Raw genomic sequence first — 19538 nt, forward strand, 5'->3', positions numbered from 1 at the left:
TCAAATTTACCTGACAGTCCTGTATTTTTTAAATGTTTATTCATTTTTTTTTTAATTTTAACGTCTATTCATTTTTGAGAGACAGAGACAGAGCTTGAGCAGGGGAGGGGCAGAGAGAGAGAGAGAGACACAGAATCTGAAGCAAGCTCCAGGCTCCGGACTGTCAGCACAGAGCCCGATGCAGGGCTCGAACCCACAGACCATGATGAGATCATGACCTGAGCCGAAGTCAGAGGCTCAACCAACCGAGCCACCCAGGCGCCCCCTATTACCCCCTTTCTTGATGCTGTGAAAACTCTTCAGAAATAATCAGTTATAAAGTGTTTTTGCCTTCCAGCCAAGGCTGAGCATGGAGGTTTCTGACATGCTGACGTATGATTCTTTTCCCTCTGTGTGCCGATTATTAGCCAGGAGCCCCCAGAGAATTGTAGACCTAGCGCACGGAACTATGACACAAGGCAGCTTGGATGTTCAAGAAGTGCAAGTCATTTTTTTTTTTTAATGAAAAAAATCATAGTCCTGCAGAACATAAGGAAGAAACTCAGGGGAGATCACTTACATATTCCCCGTGACCCAGTAATTCTCGGCAATCACAGCGGCTACCCCAGCCTCGAAAACACACATTGGTTTGAAGGAGACATCTTCCCATTCATAAGACAGATCTCTGCTACTTTTGGTCCTGGCCTAATTTCTCCAGTCTGCCTTAAGTTGAGGAGCGTCCTTGCTACAATTGTAGGGGGATCATGTGTGAGATTGTGGAAGACCTGGAACGCCAGGCCAGGCCCTTGGGATTTTATCCTTATAGGCAGCAGGGAGCCATTAAAAGATTTTTGAACAGGAGGAATGTAAAAAATAGGACTTGATTTGGATGCGTGTTTAGTTTAAAAGTGCAATGATAAGATATATTAAGGGAGTGTTATGGTTCTGTTCCCAGCATGAATATAACCGGAGAAGTCATCCCTACTAGCTGCCTAGTTCAGCCTTTACAGCAGGCAGAGCTGCAGGGCTAGCTTAAGAGCTTGATGGTAAAAGAACAAAGTAAGAATGGATAATGCGAATGTAATTGTAAAGAGAGGGATTCTCGTGATCCAGATCACTGGGAACACAGAATAATAATCATCTTAAAGAGTGACTGTGGGATTATTTGTTATTTTGTGTGAGTTCTTTGAAACCACTTCTATGCTATATAATTACCTTAAGTTTTAAGTGTTCCCTGCAGGGATAATTTATGCATTTTGCATTCTCATGCAAAGGCTTTCACAGTCTACCCAGTTGAAAATGAAAGCCAAAAATTATTCCAAATAGGTCATGGTTGCGTGAAGCTTATGCAGTATTAATCATTTTTACAGATTCTCATGGTTTATATTCTCTTCTGGCATTGTGTTTTTCAACTACGGTAATACTTAGGTAACAAATATTTGAAAATCTAAATTGCATATTTTGATAAAAGCAGTGTAATTTGCCTATTTCAAAACTTCATGTCATCAAAGCCCTTTTAAAAAAATTAATATAAAAATGTTACAGTATTCGCAGAGATACAGAACAAGCCAAATTTAATTTAAGCTAAGCTACCGAAAGCTTAGTTACGAATCGGGGCCGGATACGTGCTTTAAACACTCCTGAAAAGCACTGCGTTTTTAGAATTCAGGCATCACTGCCATGGTTTTTGCATGGTTTTTGCGTGACCGTAACGTAAGATGACAATGAGAATCAATCGCATACCAGTGGTGACGGCACTTCAGTCATAAACAGGGAACAGGTTTCGTTTACTGCGACATTGCTACACACCACAGCATTACATTTCTCTTCTGAAAATATAACCCATCTTAGGACAGCAGCATTCAAAGTGTCTTGTTTTAATGAAGTTTCACGCGACTTGTCTGCAACAATCCTGAGTTTTCTCCAGAGCCCCGGATCCCTTCGTTGTTTCCGTTGTTTTCAGAGTTGGAGGTGGGTTCCACGCAGGAAAATCCTGAGCAAGAAATAGGTTGATCCTTCCATCAGGCTCCTCTAGAGGGACTGACTTCACAGGAGAACATAAGTTGCCCTGGGTGGCCTCTCACACTTGACCCTGAAGCTCTGAGCACACCTGGCAATTGGGACAGAAAACAGAGATTTTTTTTCAGCAGAGGAGAGACAATTCGCTTTCCTGCCTTCCCCATTAAACCTTGGTAGGGGAGCTCGGATGGCAGGCAGTTCTCAGAGGTGATAGGATTACAGAATTAGGAAAAACAAATCTTCACACTGACTTTCTGTGTTTTTACTTTTTGTTGTCTTTCTGTTTGTCCCCCCACCCCATCTCTCTCTATGCCTCCTTACCCGTCACCTGCACCTGCACCTAGTTTCACTAAGTGTGCTCTGGGGTCACGCCCTGAAACTTTCTAGGGTAGAAAAAGAAAAAAAAATGTACTGAAATTCAGGCATGAACATTTTACAATAGAAGAATGAATTTTTGGGGAACGCCTGGGTGGCTCAGTTGGTGAAGCATCCGACTTCGGCTCAGGTCATGATCTCACGGTTTGCGGGTTCAAGCCCTGCATTGGGCTCTGTGCTGATGGCTCACATCCTGAAGCCTGCTTTGGATTCTGTGGCTCCCCTTCTCTCTGTCCTTCTCCTGCTCGTACTCTTGTGTCTCTCTCTGTCTCTCAAAAATAAATAAACATTAAAAAAAGAAGAAGAATGAACTTTTCATGGCACAGTCTAGGAGAAGGGCAAATCACGTTAATGGAGAGCTATCTGGCGAGACGGAGAAAGCAGCGGCTGAGACAGGCCGGCTTGGGCTGAGCTGTGTGTTAGAGTCCTTCCTGCCCCCCTCTGCAGCTTGGCTGCAGACTCCCAAGTGTTTTTGCAGCCCCAGAAGCATCCTTAAAATAAGGACCTCTCACACGTCAGCACCAGCCACCTTCAGCAGATTCTGGCTTCCTCTGGAAGAAGCTGCGTCCTTGCTCTGGAAGATTTCTCCAGAAGAAAGTGTGAAAACCAGGTTCCCATATAATGAGCATCTCAGGTTCCACTTGTTCAGCGGTAAAAAGAGCCCTGTAGAGAGAAGAAAAAAGGCTACCGGAATCCATTAGAATCATCCCCTTTGTCATCATCACTATTGAACCGTCCCTTAGCTGTCACTTGAATGCCATACCAATTTAAGCCATCATAGAAAACTTTAAAAGTAGGCAGCGCTGAAACATAAGGGACTATTAGATTTTTTTCAAGATTGTTGTTATTAGGAACCTACATCATGAAAGTAGAAGTAGCAAAACAGTGGTTTGGAACAAAAGAAGGTGAGATAATGCTGTACTTTTGGTGGCGTCGTAATTAAAACGAGACATGCAAATGCCGTTTAGCCCATTATTACCGGCTTATTGCACAGATCTCTTTACTACCATGTGAGTTCCACCCGTACACGTTATAGTAATGGAAATTTTAGAATCTTAGGCTATTTTAAGCCCCAAATTCAGAGCTCACGTATTGTTAGCCTGGAAAAGGAATCCCTACCGAAAGCGATTTCTCACGCGTACACTTCAGTGTGTAACGTGAACCCCTCCCAAGGCGGAAGGGTGCTTCTCTGCCGATTTGTTTTCATAGCCAGCCACGTGTTTTTATACTGGTTTTAAGTTGGGAGTGGGGTGGGGAGGACGCCGCATCTTCTGTGTCCCACGAGCTGCAAATTAAGGCGAGGGAAGGGATCCCGGAGTCCGTGGGCTAGCTGTCTTCCACGGCCCCCTGTGGTCCCCACTCTGAGACACACGATGCTGGTCTTCTCTCATGGGTGCGGGGTCAGAGCCCAGGCGTATTGCCCCAAGTCAGCAACATGGAAAGTGGAAGAGGCGGGTTTGAACAGAGCCCTTCAGGGTTCAGAGACGCAGGGCTCATGAAAAGAGGGAAGGGCTGGACCTTCTGCAACTGTCGTTTAGAGGAAAATGGACATCATGGCCATTGTCTGTCTACACAGTGATGATTTGTATGAAAAAGGCACACTTGTGACCAAGTTCGTAAAGAAAGGGCTTAAGGTCTTCTTTCCCGTGATTTTGTCCCTTGTGGGGGAGGGGGCTCCTCTCTCGGACCATCCCTCTGAATGATCACAGAGAGCTGCCATCGCGGTTAAATCGGATCATTGCATACACACAGTGTATGCACACAATCCCATAGCGATTGGCACATGTCAGGTTTTCGGAAAGTCAGAGTTTAGAACAAACTCTTCCATTTGTGTCTTGATTTAATGAGCTGACTTCCCCCAGTTGGATTCATGGTTAGTAACTATCGATAGCATCGTCTTGTGAGCTCCTTTCAAGGGGCAAATGGGAGTTAGAAATACATACTCTTCATAGAAAGATGACTCTCTTTACAACTTCCTATCCCCGGAAGTAATCTGCAGGTGTCATGTGATGTGGCAGTCCGGTAGCCCTCTGTGACACCTTCCTCATTCTTGATTTTATCGATTAGGCCTTTGCACCTGGCCCCGGGACTCTGGGTTTTGTGGCTTGTGGTGGAAAGCACGCGTTAGTGACTTCCACTTGAGCAGGCACTGTTGTCTAGCTTTGCTTTTCCTACCCGTGCAAGAGAAGACATAAGAAGTCTCCTTTGAAAGTCTTTGAAGTAGACACCCGCTTATTGTGAGCGACTCTCTGCTCCAGAGACAGACCCTCTCAAATTGGACACAACCGCTATCCAATGCAAATCAAAATGACGGTCCTCGAAACTGCCTCAAGTCCTAGAACATCCTGGGCACTCATGTTGGTATGATTTCATGTTTAACAGGCCGCCTACCTCACCACAGCGTTTTATTTGATCCGCAAGAAAACATCCTTTCTCCTTTGCAAAACAGGTTGTCGGATTGCTGGGAAAAGTCTTCCGAGTCCCCGGGGTTTGAATACTTCCCAGGCCATTCTCTTGGCGCTGGATTCACGGATGAGAAAGCACCATAGTAACAGGCAAGATTTGCCCAATGGGCACGAGTGAATTCTGTAGGAAAAACCAACATCCAGGGTTAATGCACATCATAGACCGAAAACCAAAGTTTTAGGGAGTTATTCAGTTAAGAGAAGTATTCCTTTCTTGGGAACAAAAAATACTTTGCCACAAACTTCTGTTAGGCAGGAGGATTAAATCCAAGATTCGAAAACTCATGTTATGGTCACCCTGTCTTTCTGCAGTGTATCTTGCAGGAAATGAAGTCCATCTTCTGCTACCTAACTGCATTGCCTAAACAATCTGTATTCTTCTGCAAGGCTTGGGTCACACTAACACCATCTTGGACCAATGACACAGCCTCGGAGACATGTGGGCCATCGTCGTCTTTATCACAAATAGTAGCGATTTACTTCCATTCCCAAACACATTTGCTGGACCAGGTTTGGAGCCGAGTGAGGCCTTTGGATCACATAATATTTGAAGCATGACAAAAACAATCCCTTTTAGGTTCAACAAAAAAATACATCGTTTTTGTTCTATCTCCTGCTTTTTTCTAGCTTATTTCGTTGTTTATAAAACTAAAATAAATCCCGGGATGCCCGGGTGGCTCAGTCTGTTAAGCATCTGACTTCCGCTCAGGTCGTGATCTCCCCGTCCGTAAGTTCGAGCCCCTTGTCGGGCTCTGTGCTGACATCTCAGAGCCTGGAGCCTGCTTCGGATTCTGCATCTCCCTCTCTCTCTGCCCCTCCCCCTCTCGTACTGTCTTTCTCTCAAAAAAAAACATTAAAAAATATTTTTTTAATAAAATAAATTCCTCTGTAAAAACGTGGCATCCTGGGCAATCCACTACGTGAAACTATACTACAGAAGTATATGAGAGTCCAGAACGAGCCAGTACAAAGGACTAAATGAACTCCAGGCCTAAAATATGGTCCTATCTGCATCCTAACTCTGGTTTAAGCAGGACATCGGTTGACAAGCTCCTTAATATATTTTTGGTCGTTTTTGTTTTGCAAAAAATTGAGGAGAAAAAGCATTAAACCATGCTGGTGTATTTTGTGGGGTCAACATAATATTAATTAAAGGACCTGTTAAATTTCTTGGAATTTGAAAATACTTCCAAGAAATTTCATCATAACCCTATGAGGAAAAATAGGCCCATGTCCCTAATATTAATTATAATTTGCATTTCTTTGCAAACGGTTGCTAAATCGCACGTGTACTTTTAGGTCATTTTGTCACATGGTATTTTCTGGAGGCCCATTCGGAAGCACTTCGTTTCTTTAGTGCTGTATACTGGAGGAGAGCACAAAGTGCAAGGTGTAAGTCATGCGCAGTCCCAATTTGGGGGCAGAATTGATATTCTTCTGTGTTAATAAAACACATATAGGCAGACCCTTTATAAACGGATTCCGGAATGAAGAAGCACCTTGCAAAGAAGAGAGACTATTTAGCCCTGGTTTCCCAGGCATGTATTTTGAGAAGTTGTCCCACTTTCCATGTTTATGGGGCTTTTTTTCCCCACATACCTCACCCCCTTGGATCCTCGAACGACAGTCCGGGAAGGGCTGCGGGACGGACGGGTAGGGTTTGTTGCCCACCCCACCCCCCACCCCTGGCCATTGGCACAGAACTCAAGCAGATAAAGCTTAATTGAAATGTTTAACTCTTTGCAGACCCAGAGACCAAGAGTAGAATCTTAGCACCCCTCTCATGGTTAACAGGAAGTGTCTTTATCCTTGTAGCTGAAGCACTGTTTCTTCTCTATCATTACCCCTGGTCTTTCCCCCCTCCCCCTTCCCCCACCCCCATCCTTCAGGCCTCCCTCCTCTCTCTCTCTCTCTCTCTCTCTCTCTCTCTCTCTCTCTCTCTCTCTCGCTTTCCTCCATCTCCAGTTTCTTAGGATGAATGTATCTGTAGGTTTCCTTCCTCCTTTTAGTCAGTGCTGTCTCTGCCCTTGCAGGCAGGTTCTGACTCCTCAGTGTCCCCTCTGACACAGTCCTCTCTTCCTTGGGTGCCACGTAACCCCTTTCTGGATCTGTACAAGGGAGCTCCCGAGCTCCCTTCATACTCCATTCTTCCAACTGTTACTTTCACCACTTGTGAAATTGATCATTTTCTTTAACGTTTATTCATTTTCGAGAGATAGAGAGAGATAGAGCATGAGCGGGGGAGGAGCACAGAGAGAGGGAGACACAGAATCCGAAGCAGGCTCCAGGCTCTGAGCTGTCAGCACAGAGCCCGACGCAGGGCTTAAACCCTTACGAGCTGTGAGATCATGACCTGAGCCAAAGTCAGGGGCTTAAGCAGCCACCCAGGCGCCCCTGTGAAATTGATCATTGACTATAAGCCCGGCCTTCTGCTGGAAGCTGCCCTCCAAGGATCTCCCAGCCCAGAGGATATTTGAATGAACAAACCATTGTCTGTTTATCACGAATTAGTACTTGTGCTTCGCCGCGGTGCATCTCCCAGCCCAGAGGATATTTGAATGAACAAACCATTGTCTGTTTATCACGAATTAGTACTTGTGCTTCGCCGCGGTGCACTGGGTGAGTACTCTCTCCTCCAACCTCTCCCTTCCCATTCTTTGATCTTAACAATAATGAAGTTCATTCACATCAAATAAACCCTGGGAGAGAACATCAAAGTCCTGAACATAATAATTAATCCTGGATTTTGAAACCACTGATTGAGGGGAGACCTATATAGAGTATAGGTTTAGTTAGTGTACCCCCATGGGTATGATTTGTACTTTCAGATTCTGGGTTGTTGTTTTTTTTTTTAATTTTTAACAGAGTTGAAAATCTAGTTTTAATTTGCATATTATTTTCATTAGGCTGGGGAATAATTGGCCCACACGAGTCAGACGTGCTTAAGTAACCTGCTAACTTTAAATCTAGAGAATTAATTGTCATCCGAACATGGCTCAGAATTAGAAGAGTGACCCTTGCTTTTGGCAGTAATTGTTACATTAATTGGACTGCCAGGCTACTGAAAATGTGGCCAGAAGACAGGAGGCCGGAAGTGAGAGGATTAAAGGGAGACATGAGTACTGGCAATATGTTTCTAGAACCTGCTGCAAAGAAGAAATCCACGTTTTACTACGTGCATTTCTTAAAAGTTTCTTTAAAAGGCCACCCGTATATCTATATTACTGTTTTTGTTTCTGCATCCTCTGGTGTCTGGCTTACAAAACGCTAATTAAACAAAATGTACTGAGAAATATACCTAGATCAGGTTGTGTGCAGTTAGCATGATACATGCATGTGTGAAAGGCTATACCGAACGTGCGAGCTTTTTGCTCTGTAGTCCAAAGGCTCAGAGTCGCCATTCTGTGTATGGACAAGCTCAGTAGACTCTGTTGCTGTCTTGAGATCCTAGGGAATCACTGAAAACCATTTGAAAAACATTTATTTCGCAGGGCGCCCAGGTGGCTTAGTAGGCTGAGCTTCCGGCTTCGGCTCAGGTCATGATCTCACGGTTCATGAGTTCAAGTCCCGCGTCGGGCTCTGAGACAGAGTCAGAACAGAGCAGAGCCCGCTTCCAAATCCTCTGTCCCCCTCTCTCTGCCCCTTCCCCACTTGCAAGCTCACACTCCCTCGCTTTCAAAAATAAATAAACATTTAATAAATGAATAAATAAAAATTGCAAATTATCTCCTTCGAGAGCAACGTGTTCAAAGGGAACATTTACGGTGTCCGTGGCGATCCTCCCAGCTTTCCATCGTACTGACCTCCAGGCTCCTGTGAAACACTGCCACCTTTCCGGTGGTACCACGGCTGCAAACGGGACAAAGCATGCACAATCTGCTAGTAAGGTCTATGTTTGCCGAGTGACTTAATCAGGAAGGCCTTTAGTCACGGCGTGTGTGTGTTGATATTGGAGATGCGCTTAGGGCACTGAGATGATGGAAAGGATGTGCAGATATTTTTTAGCTCCACACCTTTTTCGCCACAGCCCCCGGGGATGTAGGTCCACAGCACCTGCTAAGTGACACGGCCCCTACGTGGCCGCCCTTGGGGAAACCACCATCGCAGCCCAGGGTGCTTCTAACCCGGCTTCAGCTCCAGGAGGCCAGAGAGGTATCGCACCCTCTCCATCCTTGGCTCTCAGTGTCAGGGCAACCCAGGGCACTGTCGCTCTTCAGGGCCTAATAGAAAAGAGTGCTTCACACAGATCCACCACCTTTTCTTCTGAGGTGAAGGTGTTTTCTGGAACACCGTGGGCTCTGGGGGTTACTTGGACATAACCAACATTACTGATTGTGTTAATGCCTTCTTCCGTGCCTCTCAGAATCTGCATAGTTGGGGCGCCTGGGTGGCTCAGTCGGTTAAGCGTCCAACTTCGGCTCAGGTCATGATCTCACGGTTCGTGGGTTCGAGCGCCGCGTCGGGCTCTGTGCTGGCAGCTCAGAGCCTGGAGCCTGTTTCAGATTCTGTGTCCCCCTCTCTCTCTGCCCCTTCCCCACTCATGCTGTGTCTCTCTCTCTCTGTCTCAAAAATAAACTACAAAAAAATTAAAAAAAAAAAAAAAAGAATCTGCTTAGAGGTCCTGAGTCCTGCTAAGGGTGGCTGACCAGTGTGTTCTGTCACCGTGATGTGGAGGGCTGCAGACATTTCTTGTCAGTGATATTTCAACCTCCAACAAACGATTCCTCCCCCTCACTAGTGAGTAAACTGTTAAAGAGAAATGTTAGATTTTGCTCCTGGATCTGCTCATTCTGCACAGATTCTTCTCCCTTACCCAAAATATAATCATTATAACTAACTGGTATGGATTCTTCAGATAAAAGGGTTCAATATTCACTGAGAAAACACTAACCTTGAACTTCAAGGAGAATAGAGATGATGGTACAGTGGAGACTTAAAGACAGATTGATTAGTTCATGAACCAAAAAGACGTTGTTCGTCTGGAAAAAAATACATGAATACGCGAGAGGAACAACTTTTAAGAGTAATCAATGCATAAAAAGTTGTCAGATATAAAGAAAGCACCCTTTCTTTTGTACCTGTGCCAAATAACTTCTTAGCGCCTGCTCAGGGAATGCTTGGCGTCTTTGGAAACTGTTCATTTATCATGATAGCAGATATTTATCTAATGCATATGAAGTACAGAAAAGTGATGCTCCAGGCCACCAGGGTACCTTTTTCTTTATTTTTTTTTTTTCCTTTTCAAATTGTTATTTAAGTATCAGTCAACACCCAGAGCACTACTGGGTTCCGGAGTAGAACCCAGTGATTCATCCCTTACATATAACACCCATTGCCCATCCCCACAAGTGCCCTCCTCAGTGCCCATCACCCATCTATCCCGTCCCCCCACCCCACATCCCTCCGTCAGCCCTCACTCAGTTTGTTCTCTATCATTAAGAGTCTCTGGTTTGTTTCGCTCTCTTCTCTTACCACCCCCCTTCCCATATGTTCATCCGTTCTGTTCCTTAAATTACAACAGTACCTTTTCTTGTGAGCACTACTAAGCATTTCCCGATCGATGAGAGGACGTTGATTCCTTGCCCTGTGAACCCGGCATCCCCTGAACAGGGCTTCCCCGATAAAGTCAAATCCAGTATGTGCTACCGATGTGACTCACTGCCGAGACGGAGAGGCAGGTGTTACCCCTCTTCCCTGTGCGGGCCCTTCCTGTGTTGGGTGGGAAGTTCCCATTTTTCCACACTGGATAAAAACGAAGCCTCTTCTGCCTACTCATCCCAGCACTGGATGAAATGACAGTGTCACACAGAACAGAACAGTCCCTCGGTTGCTTCCACATTCTTTTTTTGGCCTCATTTTCCTTTCTACTGAGTTTTTGAGTCCAAATTTAGTGGTGATGACTAAGAAATTGCCAGGATGTGACAGAGCATTCAGCTCATTGAGTCCTTCCTTGCCATTTTCCAATAGTTGTAACAATCACCAAGCTTTGCCTCCTAACATCGTAGGTGCCGGTATCTGTGTAGTATCTGTTATTCGTAACAGATACTAAATCGCACATGGAGAGGACCTGTCCGTGCAGTGACAGCCTCCTTCTGCAGGCAGCCGTCCCCATATGGTATTAAGGAAGTTCCCTGCAGACTTTTTACTGGTTGGTGCTTCTGAATCCTGGACTTTCCAAAACTCAAATCTGAATCTCTGAAATGCGAACCCTCTAAGTGGTAGTTAAGCAGTCTGCTGTGGGCGAGGCAGTTCGACCGGTCGCCTGCGAGGGTAGAAGGTGGGTTCAGAAAATGCGACCAGTCGCCTGCCATCTGGAGTTGGCCACACCTGTGCTGGAGTCACAGGGCCAGCTAGAGGTGGAGGGAGGGCTGAAGTGTCATCAGTTCTGGCGGAGGATCTCTTCAGAGAGGTCGTCCGTGATTCCAGAGGCAGGCTGAGCCCGGCCTTGAAGGATGAGAGGAAAGCCAATAGGTAAAGACAGAATAACATTCTAAGCAAAGGAAATGAGCGGCATCGGGAAAGGCACAAAGGCTCACATGAGTCTGTGGCAGAGGGTGAGGCCGGAGTCATAGTGGCGACTGGATTGGGGGGAATTTTATTTTATTTGTATTTTTTATTTCTGTTAGCTTTTATTTAGTTTTCAGAGAGGGGAGAGAGAGCGTGAGCAGGAGAGGGTCACAGAGGGAGAGGGAGAGAGAATGCCAAGTAGACCCCATGCTGTCAGCACAGAGCCCCATGCGGGGTTTGATCTCATGAAGCGTGAGATCGTGACCTGAGCCAAAATCAAGAGTCGGAAGCGTCGCCAACCAAGCCACCCAGGTGCCCCATGAATTGTGGAGAATTTTATTTTTTTTTAATGTTTTTTATTTTATTTTTGAGAAAGAGACAGAGACAGAACATGAGCAGGGAAGGGGCAAAGAAAGACGGAGACACAGACCTGAAGCAGGCTCCAGGCTCTGAGCCATCAGCACAGAGCCCAACGCGGGGCTCAAAACCACAAACTGTGAGATCATGACCTGAGCCAAAGTCCGCACTCAACCAACCGAGCCACCCAGGCGCCCCTGGGGAATTTTAGATGCCATGTCAGGATGTTCTTTTTACTGTAAGACAGGTGGCATCCTCAATAGTTCCTAAGGAAGGGACCTTTGCTTTAGGAGGGGAATCCGCAGGCCCAGCGGAGAGGTCAGAAAGCGCAAGCCAGAGCAGTAGCAGTGGCAACGGAAGGTAAAACTCATGGGCTGGAGAGATTGTGGATGAACTTGAAGGTCCCCCAAGGTTTTAAGTGTGAGCAGCTACCAGAATAGGATGGATGGTACTAATTACTGAGACATAGGGGACACAGAAGTGGAATTTAGAGGGACTATGGCTCTTTGTTTTAAGTGTTATCCTACCCCTTTTTCTGGTCTGAATTCCTGCCCATCCTTCAAAGCTCAGCTAAAATAACACCTTCTCTGTGAACCCTGCCCATTTGCAGCCCCCAGCGAGAGTGAAACCCGGCTTCCTCTGTCCTCATAAAACCCCTCCCTTATGCCTCCCTTTCTGTGCTTAGCAGCAGCACACCTGCGTCCACGTCATTTGGGTGCATGGCCGACTCCTGCGAATACGTTGCAAGTTTCCTGAGGCCGCTTCGTATTTACCTGTGAACTCTTAGTGCCACCCAAGCATACAGTGCGTTGTCGGAAAATGTGTATAAATGAATGAATGTTGCCATCACACAAGACGTTAAATGCAGCCGTTTTGCGGCACCGGCCTGAGCACGCAGCCCCCCCTCCCCCCCCCATTCCACCATTTTGGAGTCCATCACATAGTATGTCTATGCGCCTACACAGTATCACTTACCTCAATCATATCCGTTACCGTATTGATTTTCAAATGGTTTCTGACTCTTCATGAAAGTAAAATTCACCCACCAAGGGTGAGATTTTTTTTTTCCCAAATGGTGATTTCATTCCCAAAGAATTTCACCAGCGTTCTATGCAGCTGTCCTCGTCACACTAGATGAGAGGTGGAAACTTGTAGTCAAGTTCCTTTGTAGGCGCACGTTGTATTTCCCTATGTTGAGAATCCTACAGAGGAGTTTTCACAGCCCAGAAACAGAACCCTTTGGTTTCTGCATGCGATGGTCACCTTGGAAGTCCCTTTCTGCTTGACCAGGTTGAATTTGTGTGAACCTTCGGAGGACCTATCACGTGTGCCCCTAGGCGGAAACAACCCCCAGAGATGACTCTGATCCATGCACTCGGTGACATTATGGAGTGACACGGATTTTGTGACTTCCCAGAAGAGAATGTTCTGTTGTTTCACTTTCAGAGAAAGGCTGCCTCATTTGAACAATCTGTCCCTCTTTGCTGAAGTGACTGTCTGAGAGCACTTCAGATTCTGTCGCTCAGATAGTGTGCGTTGCTTAGACCGCTATCTAATATGAAAATGAAAGAAGGTAGGACCATGGAGGCATTGTTCAGAAAAGAGTGGTGTCCAGAAAGCACACAATATTTTTACAGGGTGGTTTCTTTTGTAGGGTTTTATCAGAAGTTACTGCTGATAACATCTGAGCAAATAACTGTTGTTTTCTACCTTATGCTCTACTACTCCGTGGATTACTGAGAGATGAGAATCTGCTATTCATTTCATCGGGCTTACAAATAGGCTATTTTTAATGGCTGTTTATAGCGCACGCACACGTCTGCACAACCTGAAAGAAGGTTTTCAGGTTGTTTTCTTTCTGAAACACTCCGTGGGAGCAAGAGCACTTCATTTGTGTGGGCAAATCCAAAGAAAACACGGCCAAGTACAAGGCAGAAATCACATTCCAGGGTTCAAAGTCCCCTGGGCTGCTCTCTCGTGTCTGCTTGTAGAATTACTGTAAATTCCTTGCTTCTCTATTGATTTGCTTGTAAACGTTACTGTAAAGCAAGGATGAGGCGGGGAGGCGGGGGGGATTTTCTTTTCATTTTTAAGTCAAGGTTCAATGATTAAAAAACAAATCAATTTGGTTTACCTAAAAGCCAAAGGTGGCCTTTCTTTGTAGTGTCCCTCTAGAAATATAGGCAGCCTGTAGTATAACGTTGTAACATGGATCTTAGCCTTGGGCAGTTGACAATTATAGTATGTAGTAACCAGACAGCCTCTGAAAATTAAGTAGAAAGACCAAATGTTTATTTTCTCATATTTAATCCAAACGGCGGACAGGAACAAAGTTCATGTGAAAGCTTTATACTTGTCTTTTCAATCTTTAGCTCTTGTATTTGTCCACTATATTCCAGCTATGCAGCTGGTTCTAATTTTTCCATTATCTTATTACAGAGCGAGCTAATCATTGATCAGTAGCACTTATACTTAGGGCTTTTTCCAAAGCATCACGTGAACTGTTATATATAGTCGTGGTTTCCAGCGACGATAAGTTATGCTATTAAAATAGAGCACCGGTCGTACAAGTTTGAACAAAGTATGTCCAAAAACAAAACTCCTGAAGGAAATACCTGAAGGACAGTCCGTGAAATTCATAGCAGTGCATACTGAGCCGTGGTTTATTCGCTTTTCCTGTAGGAACATTTTACACCGGAGTGCAAATTCAAAGAATCGGTGTTTGAAAATTATTACGTGACCTATTCGTCGATGATATATCGTCAGCAGCAGTCAGGCCGAGGGTGGTATCTGGGTCTGAACAAAGAAGGAGAGATCATGAAAGGAAACCACGTGAAGAAGAACAAGCCTGCAGCCCACTTTCTGCCCAAACCACTGAAAGGTAAACTTGATATGATAGGAACCGTGCATTAAATGAGTGTCAGTACTTCAGTCGGTCCTCTATCATGCTTCTCTAAGCGGACCTTAACTCTTCCCCATTAGGGCAGTTATACCGAAACTGGGTAACGTTCTATCATACTTAAAACCTGAAAGCATTGACCATAGCACCTGATCTTCTGATTTTCATTTTCTCATAGTACATCTATAGATAGTAACACCTTACTTATGTGGGAGTACCTTGACTGCTAACTCAGGAGAGCCAAGAATGCCAAATGATGCCAAAACAGTGCCTGGATAGAAACGCAGATGCTAAAATGTACACTCACGTACCGGGAAGCTCCTTGGGCCCTCGGTGGGGCCCGGCAATATCGTCCCAACAGTTTTCATTCATGGCGTTTGTCTCACAGCCATTAGTAGGAGATTAGTGGCAGATTGGAAAGAACGAGGGATAGAAATGGGGTGCTCAAGATGAGGCTGTTAGAAGACGCTGAGACGTAGTAGAGAAGGGATAGGGACCGTGGCAAAGCAGAGCAAGGCATCCAAGAGGCTGCCGGCCTGGGGTTCGAACTGAGGTCCGAGTAGCGGCGGCCCGTCCCGTCGGATGAGCTTAGCACGCTTAACGGCGATACATTCTGTAGCCAGACTACTCGGATTCAAGTCCCAGTGCCACTCTTTACTAAGCGGATGGTCACGGGTGCACTACTGACCCGTGTGTGGGGCCCTCGAGTTTCTCAACTGTGAAATTACGGATAATTTTAGGTGGATTAAATGAAGTGACATGTGCGAAACACTTAGAACGGTGCCTAGCACGTCGAAAGCGCTCTGCAGGCGGAAGCCAGTGTTGTTACCCATAGCCCAACACCAATAATGCTCAGCGCTTATTGCATTCATTAAGAATTGCACTAACACTTAGACTCTTGGAGAGTATCATCTCGAGTCTGATGGAAATCAGTGTTTTACAGTGTTTTCAGTGTTCATATTTGGCTTGCACAGCGTGCTGTAGATTATATTTAAACTTCGAAGAGCATTATTAAATGCATTTTTTGTTAATCCTCTCATGTACATAACCCGTCAGGGATGGAAATGAGGCATTAGCGTGCCTTGCACACTGCACCAAGGCTCGATTCTGCTTAAGCTGAGCCAGGGGCGTTTTCCGTGTCGGGCTGAAAGCCAGAAGAGGAGCTGGGGGGCCCGTGGGGGGTGCGCATTCGAAGGCCTCTGACTCCACCTGTGTGTGCTTTTCAGTGGCCATGTACAAGGAGCCGTCACTGCACGATCTCACGGAGTTCTCCCGGTCCGGAAGCGGCACCCCAACCAAGAGCAGAAGCGTCTCCGGCGTGCTGAACGGAGGCAAATCCATGAGCCACAATGAATCAACGTAGCCAGTGAGGGCAAAACAAGGGCTCTGTAACAGAACCTTACCTCCAGGTGCTGTTGAATTCTAGCAGGTCCTTCGCCCAAAAGTTCACATGTGTCAGTGACGTTTACCAAACAAACAGGCAGAATTCACTAGTCTATCTGCCCTAAAACCTTCCGATCATCCACACTAAAGCCCCATAATTTCGAGAGAGCTTGTGCAAAAGATGGCCAAGCATGATCAGTGAACTTAAATCCTGGAGAGAAGGGCCTGCCCAATTTTTCTCATGATCTCACCTGTGCTCTGGGGATGACAAGCCAAAAATCTTTCACAGCACTAATGCTAATCAAAATTTGCGCTCCAACCAAGAAAATGTAAAAGACCACAATCGCTCTTCAAAAACAAAAACAAAAACAAAACAAAATTAACTGCTTAAATGTTTTGTAGGGGCAAACAAAACTTCTGTGACCTGTGTTGTTTTCTTGGCTTCATGTTTTCTATCTACGCTTGATTCACACGTATTCTTCACTTTCGTAATAGTGCGACTCCGTGATTTCCAAAATTCAGCGGTTCTACTGACTCTTGTCACTTAATCCAAATCAACCAAATTCAGGGTTGAATCTGAATTGGCCTCTCAGGCTCAAGGTAACAGTGTTCTTGTGATTCTACCAATTTCTTCTTTTTTTTTTTTTTAGATTTGTAGTGTATTCTGGTCAAGTTCTCGTGCTGTATTCTGTGCATAGAAATTGAATCGTATCGTCAACCCCAGTCAGTACAGATTACTTAAAAAAAAAAAAGATTATCCTCAAGTGTAGATTTCTCTTGATTCCATTTGTGTTACCACGTTAAACTATTGTTGTGGCTTCTTGTACAAAGACACGAACTGTGGAAGTGTGGTGTCGTCTTTTGCGTTGTTACAGTAAGAAACGTCCTATCTGTACATGTACTACTGAGTCCTGCTGTTGTTGTATTTGGCATGTGAATATCGTGTACAAGGAAACGTTTAAGACTGGTTACCCCTAACCAACATATACTTATACTTGCTTCTGGAAAAGTGTTTAAGACTTAGCTAGGTTTCCATTTAGATCTTCATATCTGTTGCATGGAAGAAAGTTGGAATCTTGGCATAGAGTTGCATGACATGTAAGATTTTGTGCATTAATAATTGTTAAAATCTGTGTTCCAAAAGTGGACATAGCATGTGCAGGCAGTTTTCTGTCCTGTGCACAAAAAAAAAGTAAAAAAAAAAAGTTGTTTAATATGTGTTGTTGTATACCCAAATACGCACCAAATAAACTCTTTATATTCATTCAAAGAAAAATCCTTCACTGTACACTTATTGTGTTACGTGTCATTAAGTGTCATAGACACTGGAGCTGAATGTTGAATTCCGTATATAAGGTCACTGCCCCCCGCCCATAATCTACGGTCTAGACATTCATATTAACGTGAACACTCCTTCAAGTGTGTCTGTTGTACGACTTCAGATCAGAACAGAGAATTCTCATTCCCACTCAGTGATGCAATTGTACCAATGAGGCCTACGTGCTGGTATTCTCCCTGCCGTTCACACCATCAGTTCCCCTCTCTGTTGCTCATTTCTCTCGGTAGAAGGAAGGTATAGGATTAAATATCTAAAGTCCCTTCCTCCCTCCGAAGGCTGAGGTAAAACGTAAGCGTTTTTCGTGTCAGTGACTTCACACTTAACTCCCCAAAGCTGCCATTGCCTTGCAATGCATGCTTCGGGAATCGTCGATATATGAAGGAAAGAGTGGAGGAACAGGTGAAAGCATAATTGCTTGGTGCATTCCAGGGCATCCATCAAAACAGAGTCCCCCCCCCCCCACCCCCCACTGAGCAGCAAGCTTTTGCACAGAGGGGTGGCTTCCCATTCCTGAGGTGTGTGGGCCAGACTCAGCAGGGGCTCCTAGTCCAGCCCGGTCACCTTGCGATTGCATCTTAAGCCCTCACCCTGTCCAAGCTCGGAAGGCTCCCTGCATGAAGTGAGGCTGCCTGGCTAGCTCCGACTCCGGGGCCTTTTATGTACCACGTGTAGAATCACTCAACCTGCCCCTTAGTAAGTCTTAACGAGTTTTCCATCGTAGAGAAAAGTAACACATCGTCTTCCTCTTGTTCCAAGGATTTGGGGGGTTGGTTATTGACCATTTTGGTAGCTGGTTTCGCTCTCTCGTTGTTCAGAAACAGCATAGGTCTGCTGGCAATAAGCAGATCGGAACATTGGTGTCCGGGGGAAGCTGGGTGTAACTAAACAGTGGCCGAAATACCCAGGGCGAATCTGTCAGCCCCAGCATTCTCTTTGGGCCATTTCAAGTTGTTTTTAACGGAAAGTGGTGTTTAAGTAAATCGAGAATTCAGTAGCCATCCTAGAACCCTGCCTACAAGTGACAATTTCACACATCATCATGCACACACATACACCCTTCTATGGTAGAAAGTATTAGCTCCGCTACAGGCTTGATGAACGGTTTTGGAAAATGCTGCAAAGACTGTGGGCTCCCAGACCTCAGTACACGTCAGAAGCACCTACAAGGCCTATGAGAACCCAGCCTGCTGAACCCCACCTCCAGAGTTTCTGCTGAGGCCCAGGGGGGGCTCAAGACTTCGGATGTCTAACAACTTCACAGGTGACACAGTGTTGGTCCTGGGGAAGCACTCCCTGAGAACCAGACATACACTTGTCCCTTCTTCGGGATTCAGAATGTGCTGTTAGCACGCTGAATTCTAAAAGGCCCTGTGATAAGGAAGCCTGCTCACTTTCGAGAAATACTGGGAGAAGGAGATGTATTTGGCCACAAATCCGTAGTCGCACAGAGCACATACTGACCCCCAGGCTCAAGCCTCTCGCGGGCACCTGAGTCACATGCGCTGTGCATCCACTTCCGTGGCTTTAGGTGAGGCCTGGGAATCTTGAATCCGATGCCCACCCCAGTTTGAGGACCCCTGCTCTATGACACAGCACCCAATTTCATATTGTCCCCACGGTCTGGGAGCGTGTATCCAATCCCTGCATTGTACTCTGCTCGGGCAACGATACAGAAAATAACACTGTCTTTGAGTTACTCATAACTATTGAAAAGCAAAACAGCGGCGCTTGGGTGGTTCAGCGGTTAAGCAAGCGTCCGACTTGGGCTCGGATCATGATCTTGCAGTTCGTGAGTTCGAGTCCCAGTCCCGCGTTGGGCTCTGTTGCTGACAGCGCGCTTTCGTCTCCTCTCTGTCCCTCCCCTGCGTACGCTCTCGCTCAAACATTAAAAAGTAAATAAATAAAAGCAAAACAAATGGCAGCATTTTCCCTCCAGGAGTTGTTTGTATCTAGAGGGAGCACATACTCATTGCCATGGAACCCTCAAACGGTCGAGGGGAGCAGGGACCGACAGTCTTTTTCAGACAGCCTAGGCTTTTCATACCATGCTTCTCAAAATTCCTCCACCCCTTGCCCAGAGCCATTGTAAATGTACAATGCATTTTAGGTATTGATTATAGCAGCAGCCACTTGCCAGTCCCCAAGTCTGTACAGGGATGTGACAGTGGTATAATGGATGACCACTTCCAATCAGAAAAACCAGTGGAAGGGTGCC

At 45.6% G+C, this 19538-nt stretch overlaps 1 protein-coding gene across 1 annotated transcript in view; it reads left to right on the top strand.

Annotated features, from left to right (window-relative positions):
- FGF13 (fibroblast growth factor 13) overlaps positions 1–17175 on the top strand; it is a 69458-nt gene extending 52283 nt beyond the window's left edge. The window contains exons 4-5 of the mRNA XM_039220955.1: positions 14385–14583; positions 15828–17175. Of these exons, the coding sequence (XP_039076886.1) occupies positions 14385–14583; positions 15828–15964 (336 nt within the window). The 3' untranslated portion in view covers positions 15965–17175. The remainder of the gene's footprint in view (positions 1–14384; positions 14584–15827) is intronic.
- The last annotated feature ends 2363 nt before the right edge of the window (positions 17176–19538 follow it).

This window comes from Hyaena hyaena, unplaced genomic scaffold (genome assembly GCF_003009895.1).
Source record: "Hyaena hyaena isolate Hyena2069 unplaced genomic scaffold, ASM300989v1 scaffold_929, whole genome shotgun sequence".
Taxonomy (NCBI): domain Eukaryota; kingdom Metazoa; phylum Chordata; class Mammalia; order Carnivora; family Hyaenidae; genus Hyaena; species Hyaena hyaena.